The following is an 8,781-nucleotide window of genomic DNA, read 5'->3' as shown; positions in this document are numbered from 1 at the left end:
AATCGGGGATTTTACACGTGTCATGTCGTGATATGGGTAAGAGCGCCCGGACCGTGCAGTCATGTACACGTGTCACTCGATTTTGACCTTTTCAGATAACAGCATGTGGTCGCACATTTTCAATATTTTCAATGTCAAGCAACTGCCTGATGCAAATGGCAATATAGTTGAAAGTGCAAAAGAGAGGGGAAGGGGGGGGAGGGGGGCGTTAGGGCCTCTGGCCCACCGTTGGATGGGGAACGCTTCTGATGCTCCGACAAGCACCTTCGTGGTACAGGCTCTGCGCCACGCCGACCTGGCTTCGGGGTTGCGGATCATGGGCAAGGCAATCCGGGTCCGATCCCGATCCCGTGGTCCTGACCCGTGTACGCCTCGTCACCGAAGGCAGCGGCGGCGTAACGACACTTGTGTGCATCCAAGTCAGCGTGCCCACGTGTCCACGTGTTGCCTCTGTACTCGTGTGGTGCGTGGGCGGTGATGGGGAGCGATTCCCTTACAGCTGCTGTAAGCAGGGTTTTTGTCGTTTTTTCGGGGATGAGACTGTTCAGTCGTGTGCAGTTTCCGTTACTGCGCCCCGCCGCCAGCCTTACCCTTCGGTCGCCCCGCTGCCGCCAACCAACATACTCCCCCTCTCAATTCCTGCACTTATTCCCCACCCTCGCCACCGCTCACGTCCTCTCCCTTCCCCCCCCCCGCCCCCCCCGCCCCCTCGCCCTCAACTCGCGGCACTACGAGGCAACCGTCCGTTCGTGCGCGCCCCAGTTTCCCTCCCGCGTCGCTTGAGGCTTGCGTCTACCCCTCTCCCCGCCCGCCCCGCCCACATGGCCGACTTCAAGGACAAGGGGAACGAAGCCTTCAAGGCAGGCAATTACCCAAAGGCCATCGACCTTTATACCGCCGGCATCGAAACCGAACCTAACAATGCCGCCCTCTTTTCCAACCGCTCCGCCGCCTATCTCAAGCTGGAGGACTTCGCAAAAGCCCGACGCGACGCGGAGATGTGCATCGAGCTAGACGTCAAGTGGTCAAAGGTATGTCACAACCACCCCGCACCCCTCCCGCTGCCGCCCCCACTTGCCCGGGAACCATCCCCTCTAACCCACGCGCCCCGCGCTCTCCCTGCTCTTTGCCCGCGAATTCCCTTTGCCTCAGGGCTGGTGGCGAAAAGGCACAGCCCAGCTGCACGACGCCGAGTACCACGCCGCGAAGGCCACCTTCCAGCAAGGCCTCAAGCACTGCCCAGGCGATGACAACCTCCTCAAGGGCCTGGACAAGGCCAGCAAAGGCGTCGAGCAACTCGACAAGATCCAGGGCGCGGTCGACGATTTCGACCCCGACGGCCCTTCCACCCGAGACCCGCGCACCGACGATAACTCACCTGACAATCCCGACCGTACCACCGCCTTGCCGGTCCCCGCCAAAGTCCAAGATCCAGTCGACATCTTTCCAGGCGACGCCGCTACGGAGATTGACCGCATCAAGTCGGCCCCAAATCATTACGCCGTCCTGCACGTGTCTACCGACGCGGATAACGTCACCCTCAAGAAAAATTACTACACTTTAGCTAGGATGCTGCATCCGGACAAGTGCCAGCTGGACGGCGCGGACGACGCCATGACCGCCGTGTCACAGGCATACGATACCCTCACCAACGTCGTCAAGAAGACCTTGTACGATCAATTTTTGTCCCAAACGGGCGCCGACAACGAGCACCCCAACCAGACATATCAAGAATGGGAGAGCCGCCAGCAACCAGTCCAGTTGCCCAAGTGGCTCAGCGTCCTGCTCGAGATCAAAGGCTGCGGATGGATCCTTGCCATTCTGGTCTTTGCCCTTCTACTCCCTTTTGTCATCGTCCTTCTCGTCGTGTACGTCATCATCGCAATCTTGACACTGCCTATCAGACTCATCTACAGCCATTGTTTCCCAGAAAAATATGCTCAAATGACAGAGCAACGGGAACGAGATCGCGTAAAGATGGAGGAGGAAGCACAGGACCGCATCTTTGCTCACGTGTAGCAGGGCGTTCAGCGTGTGGGGGCAGGGGGCGGGGTCGGGAGTGCAGGTTAGCGGAGTGTGGGTTGAAAGGGGGGTGGGAGGTACAGCATGGGCGGTCTCGGGGATGCGTTCATTTCGAGAACACGCCATTGGGAAGTCTTCGTGGTTAGTGCTGAGCGCGGAAAGCGCGGCTTGACGACCGACAAAAGACGAGCTCTTCACCAACGTGTCTGGGTGCTAGTGTTGTACTTTTTTCGGTCATTGGAGTATGGTTTCGTGGGGGCGAAGGCATGTAGATTTATTATAGGGGCGTTAGTCGCCCTCTCTATCGCGCCCAGGCATTTACGTAAGAAAGCATCCGAATGAACAATGTGCCTCTAAAGCAAAATGGAAAAACGCCGAGGGCGTTTGTTTTGCGCTGGTAGTGAAGACGTTCGTGGTGGCTTAAGGCGGACACGGTTATGTACGTGGGTGAGGATGACGACAGAGAGGATGGAAAAGGAGCATCCTCGTCGGAGGGTGTGCGAGGGGGGCATTGGATTACTGCAATCATTTGAGACCTGATCTACAATTAAACAAAACTGCACGGTGAGATGGCGCAAGAGCCACCAGGATACGCCGAGGTGGAATTGACGTGCGAGCGAGCGAGGCCTGATCCTTGCAGGAATACGTGCTTGCGATATTTGGACGCGAGACTACCTCTATCGTATGGCGCAACGGGTGGCGCTCTTCTGGTTTCCGTCACGCGCGCTACGTCGTGCTGCAGTCGAGAAATACAAATGTGTAATCAGGAGGCGTTGCGAAAGCGCGACGACGCCTATTGCCGATCACGCCTCGCAGGAGGCGCGGGGGGCAGTACATGAACATGGTAAGGAGAAACGGAACAAGATGTGAATGATGATGATGGAGCAAAACGACAGCATCCACAGACGCAGGACGTGTTGTATCGGGGGCGACATTCTTCTCTCCCGAGAGAGAGCGGACGGCAAAGGCAAACGTCATGGCACTGTGTGCTAAAATGCGGCAGGCTGCATGTTTGCCGCTACCGGAAACGGACCTCAGACTGATCTCAGTCGACAAAAGAGCCTGCCGTACACAACGGGCAGAGAATGAGGACAGAGGCGAACGTGGAGCATGTGGCGTTTCTGGATAGGGCGATATGTGGGCGATATGTGGGCGCTGTGCCCTTTTTTTACTACACTGTACCATGCTGTAATTATGGAAGGCGCTGACACTGGTGAGATGCATTTTGCCACTACAGACTCCTTAGCTGACGTAGTGTAATGCCGTGTGTAGTATTCATGTAAGCACCGAAAACTGCTCGACGAAGTAGCTGAGTAATTCGTCGGGTACCGTACTGCCCAATAGCACACGAACATCATGGAGACTGGCGCTTGCATTGTTGCAGCCAGCAACTCTATGGATTGCACTGGCGCAAAACAAATCTCCTTCTGAATTGAAGTGCACTTCAAGATATCACAGAATTTACTCAATATTGACCAATTGCTTTGATACACGTGGAAACGCAATCGCTCTGGCCACCTTAAACAGGCACATCCGAATCCACACACCCCCCCGGTGTCTCCAGGTTCTTTTTGCCTTTCCTGTGCACGTTTTGCAGACTAGTAATGCTTCTTTCCACTTTTGGACCACAGAATCTCTTTTGTCGAAGCCAGTCATAGCAGTAGACCCAGAGGGTTTCCCTGGATGGAGTATCTTGCCAAACTGTATGCCAAGGTTGCACCATTTGCGCACCTGCAACGCCGCGAATCACCAACCTGTCGGAGGCAGAGCATCTACAAGCACACGCGACCATACTTTACCACGCCCGGTGACTTTCTGAATTAACGCTGTGTTAACAGATGAATTGCCACACATTCACCTTCATCTACAAAAATCAGAAATTCCCATCCCAACTCGTCGCGGAAGATGTTTTCTCTGCCATCCAATCAGGAGGTCTGCGAGATGTGACAAGTAGAAAACAGTCATAAAACAGTTTTTCGGCAAGCCATTTTACAACAGTCATCGCCTGCAAAAGGAAATGAACAACTTCAGAGGCCAGTTGGATGTCCACATGTAGAAACGTCAGTCACTCGCGTACACACACAACTTCGAAAGAGCTTTTTTTTTTCCAAATGAAGCACAGATTTTCCGTCCCAGTCGCTTCGAAAAGATGGTGCCTCGGCAATCCTCTCTTTACGTCACTTAATGATTTCTTTTAGAAGAGCCGATCGACTTTACGTAATTTCTTGGCTTGTGTTTATATGAAGATTAGCAGTTTGAGCTTTTCAACTGCGTAATGGTATTGCTTTTCGATGGCCAATACAAGCATAGTTTGCAAGTTATGCTCCTACATTTTTGTCATTTATATATTGTTGATTTCACACATAGAATGCAAAATAGAATGAACATGCGAGGAGGTGTTGCCCTAATAATGCATTATTATTTTATCTCCCTCAACATCCATTGTACATTCAAAGGACATAACAAGTTTCAAGTTGGCTACGCTCTTTCTTCAAGTTTTAGGGATGCATAGAAAATGAAAGGGGTTTGAGCAAAAGCCGTTGGTTTTTCGTGCTCCAAGCAAATCGGAATCAAAAACGCAGACAAACTTTACTTCACATCAGGTCAAACACTACTGATATCAATGGGATCATTCAACATGTCGATTGCACTACACTATGATGGTACTCTTTTCAAGACGAGAGAAATTGAAGCAGCGAGGTATGCAAAACCCCTGTTGTCTCTTGAACAATATCTGTTCTTAAAACGGATCTCCAAATCTCCTCTTGTCAGAAGATGAGTGCCCGTGCTTAGAGCCACTCCCAGATCCATGCTTGGAGCCGCTCCCAGATCCAGACCCAGAGCTCTTCTTGCTCTTCTTTTTATCTGAAGAGGACTGTCTTCCCCCAGGTTCAAGAATTGAAGAAAGTTCATCCACTTGCTTTTCAAGGTCCTCGATTCGAGCAGAGTTTTCCATGATTTTGCCGTACATCTCTTCCGTCTCTTTCTTCTTTCTCTCTCTAGCTCGCCTCGCACTTTCGTTGTTCTGACGCCTCCTTATCGCGAGCCTCAACTCCGCAGGGGCATGACGGACGCTCCTAGGAAGATCTTCAGATGTGGTTGATGACTGATTGCGAGACGATCCTGAAGTCTGAGATTGGCCTGCCATTGCGTTGCTATCCTGATTAGTTCCTGAAGACCTTCTGGTTCTATCTTGATCTGGAGTAGACGAATTTCTTGAAGCAGACGCTCCTGTGCTTGGATTCGGTTGGCTTGATGCTGTAGATCTCCTCTCCGGTGTCGATGGCGAGTCTTGAGAACTTTGCCTTCTTTGCTCTCTCTTTCTGGGAGAGTCGGATGACATACGAATAGATTCACCTTCTTATAGAGGTACGGGATCGAGGATAGCGGGAGAGATAGAGTGAGGTATTCCTGAAGGGCAGCTGATGTATAGAATCTTTCACTAACGAGGAAGGGATTATCCTCCTGTATTCTGCTGTTGATGGTTGCCTCTTGCGTTTTGGAGAGGAGCGCTTCCACTTACTTTGTTTTATACTTGTGCCTTGTCGGATAGACCTTCACCCCATCGAGTTTTTGTTCATGCCTTACTGTACAATCGAGTGAAAGAGTTTAGTGCAATGGAACGCGAAAATGGCGAGGTCGCTCTGGACTTCACACGTATTGCCCTCCTCCGTATTATGGGGAAAATTGTCTTGACAGGCTCCATCAGAGGAGTAAGCAATCCCGACGGGGCTTTCCCAAAAAAGCTAAACCAGACATAATTACTGTCCTGTTCTCGCGTTCGTCGATGCGGCTTTGAAAACCAAGGAGGGAAAGTAAAGACAGGACTAACGAGCATCTGCGTTCTCTATCACAGCAATGACAAGGGAAAGTCTGATCCGAAAGGATGTGACTCAATTCCCCTTTCTTTACACTCCCGATCGCATGAACTTTGGAGACAATCGAGCGATAGAACAACGTCAGAAGTTTTGCGTGGCAAACACGAGTACAGTAGTTACTGTTAGCTTGGGAAAGGGGTTGGCAAGTAGGAAAGAAAGTATTCCTCTCTTTGCAGACACTTATTCTCTCGAAATGAAGTTGTTTTTCATGGAGAGAAGAACTGGTGACAGTTCAACAACATAGGCGACTTGATCGCGTTATCCCTCATGTTGAGGCAGCCGGTCGTGTGGCTCGTTTATTCCCGCACGCTGCGGGCGGGGTCGGCACGCTGCTGGATTCCGCTAGGGTTAGAAATGGTGACGCGAGCGGTTTCAAAGCGATTCACTGGCTGCTAGGCCTCCCGAAAGAAATCTATATTTGATGTTATTCAATAAATAGAGTGACATGCCATAGTATCCGCGACGGATTTTTCTTCTTCGACCAGGTACTTACATCGCAAAACGCTTTCATAGGAGATGTTCTGAGAAGCCGAGAGGTGTTTTCCAGAATGCTGGGCTTATCATCTCCTCACACACTTCTAGCTTCAAGATACCCAGCGATTCAGTCTTCACAGCGAGAAAGCCGTCGTAGGTTCTTGTATGAATCCAGTCAACAAAGACCGGCTTACAAGACTATATTCGCAAAGCAAGGACTTGTATAGCAAAACGCGATAAGGAACGGCCTAAATCGCGACAGAAATCAGAGATACTTTACAAGTATCAGGCAGGGCGAGTGTCACGAAATGACGTATCTCGTGAGGCATATCGTGAGGCATATCGTGACCTGCAATGACAACCTATGAAAGGATATAAACGACTGTGCGCTTTGTATGCGAGCAAAGCCATTTTGAGTCCAATGAGTGAAGGATGGTCGCATTAAAAAGTTATAAGAGATCGAAACGACTCATTTGACTTCCAGCATTCCACTCTCGGGCAGTTGTTTTCATCAGAGTCCACGCCCTGCTGAAAGCATTGTCCAATCACATTGTAAACCATACGGTACCCTTGTACTGTACAAGATTCCGGGTGCACTGGCGCATTGGAGGAGTGTTTGTCCACAAACACTAATCAGCCCACATGGGCTGATCTCAGACCAGGAGAGGGGACGCTTACATCACGACCTCTGGGTCAGTACCGTCATACCCTACTGTCTCACCATACTGAAGGCATTGGAATTTTCTCCCAGCAAATTAATTTTCCTTACTAGACGGAGCGGTTTCGTTCATTGATCCGCCTGCAGATGGGCAACCACACGGGTCTTGTCGATGATGCCTCCTCCGACCTGTAATAATTCCCTTCGCTTGTTACGGAGGCTATTCTTAACCAATGGTATCCAGAAGGAGACACATGATTCCGTTCATCCGCCATGAACTGAAAAGATAGCTACGGATACATCCTTTTGTCGCCCACCAGTTCACATTCTCACTCATTAAATTGCAATTGGAAACACGGCAGGCGGCATAGGTATGTCACGATGGAATTCATCCTTCGTGCTGGTGAGCGGGAGGAATTGATAGATGTGACAAATAGATGCTTTTGAACAAGTTCAAGCCTTGCTTTTCGTTCTCGGTACTGTCAAGAGAGAGTACCGGGCATTGGCAGCAAAGAGGCATAGCTTTTCCCTCCTCGTCGACAATCCGTTCGGACAGGAAAACATGTCTTCAGTGTGGATTGCCGTGCGCTCTCCATGCCTAGATTACGAACCTCTTGACACTGCATTACCCCAACTCAATGAAAGAACCGCATGGTCCAGTCAAATCCCAAACCATCCGAAATAGAGTATAATCAGTGCATGCGGACAACACAATAAACGCACTATGAACTCTATCATGGCCCACTGTCAGTATCAACGTATAAATGGTAAAATATGTATTCCACTTTCTGAGTAATAGCTTGCATTCGTCATCAACCTGCTTTTGACACAATGATGATGTAACTATACCTCCTGATTTCTCTGCATGCTATTCCCCTTTCTTCAAACCGCTCTGGTCCGAATCGGATTTCTTCAATGGTACGTGGATTTTGACTTCACTTTCCTATCAGACATGTGAGGGCCATGCTGTCTCCCTACTGAATCCACTCTTCAAAAAGAAATATCAGACACGCCCAATATCATTCCTCTTGAAAGAGGTAGAGCATATCCATGCCGCAGTACAGCTTTCTGACCTGTCATGGAACCTAGGTGAAATTTATAGTTTGTTCTGCTTTCGGCCCTATGCTCTGCTCGAGTAGACTTTTAGAATGGTCAGGCTTGTCCGTTATATACATTCAATCATAGCATTTTGCACAACACAGCCCGAAAAGTAAGAATACATTCCAGGCAATAGTTGTTGACAGTTTCACTTTACAAGTATATTTTTAGCTTTTGTATATGCTTCTGCATCTCTTCGAAGACAGGCAACAGTAGAAATGTTTGGAATGAACATTCATGCCGCAGCTTTGATGCAATGCCCAGGCGCTTAAAATGTAAAGAGTGACTGCTTGAACGGGATAGTACCAAGCTTTACAGCCAAACGTTTTCTCCGGACAGAAGTTTATTCATTCCAGACAGGACTGATCACGCATTTGCGTTTTCCTTTACATCAATAGCGACCCTGAAGATTTAGCAAGGAGATTCCCAACAGAACACCTTCATTTGATATGAGTTCAACTTTCAAAAATAGAACATTTAAGAGGCAGAGACTCATTTACACAACATCTTCAAGTTCTGCTGTGAGTGTCTATTAAGACGTATGACTCCATAGTCTATAAGGCAGTCTTCTCTTTCCTTCAGAACGAAAATCGTGCGAAACGATTAACAGTATGTATAAAATTATACCATGAGTTTCTTGACAACTGATGG

At 49.5% G+C, this 8,781-nt stretch overlaps 1 protein-coding gene across 1 annotated transcript; it reads left to right on the top strand.

Moving 5' to 3' along the window:
• The first annotated feature begins 821 nt into the window (after positions 1-821).
• Positions 822-2,562, top strand: CHC_T00005717001 (hypothetical protein). The gene is made up of 3 exons (XM_005717603.1): positions 822-1,031; positions 1,153-2,015; positions 2,382-2,562. Exons 1-3 carry the CDS (start codon positions 822-824, stop codon positions 2,560-2,562), a joined length of 1,254 nt encoding a protein of 417 aa, XP_005717660.1.
• Positions 2,563-8,781: the final 6,219 nt, after the last annotated feature.

Source organism: Chondrus crispus, genomic scaffold (genome assembly GCF_000350225.1).
Source record: "Chondrus crispus Stackhouse genomic scaffold, scaffold_31, whole genome shotgun sequence".
Classification (NCBI taxonomy): Eukaryota; Rhodophyta; class Florideophyceae; order Gigartinales; family Gigartinaceae; genus Chondrus; species Chondrus crispus.
This window is presented reverse-complemented; position numbering and strand designations above follow the sequence as displayed.

Bases quoted from the DNA above. Each gene is read 5' to 3' on its own strand.
- CHC_T00005717001 (XM_005717603.1), top strand. From the start codon at position 822: ATGGCCGACTTCAAGGACAAGGGGAACGAAGCCTTCAAGGCAGGCAAT. The intron at 1,032-1,152 runs GTATGTCACAAC...CCTTTGCCTCAG, and splicing joins TAGACGTCAAGTGGTCAAAG to GGCTGGTGGCGAAAAGGCAC. The intron at 2,016-2,381 runs GTAGCAGGGCGT...GTGCCTCTAAAG, and splicing joins GACCGCATCTTTGCTCACGT to CAAAATGGAAAAACGCCGAG.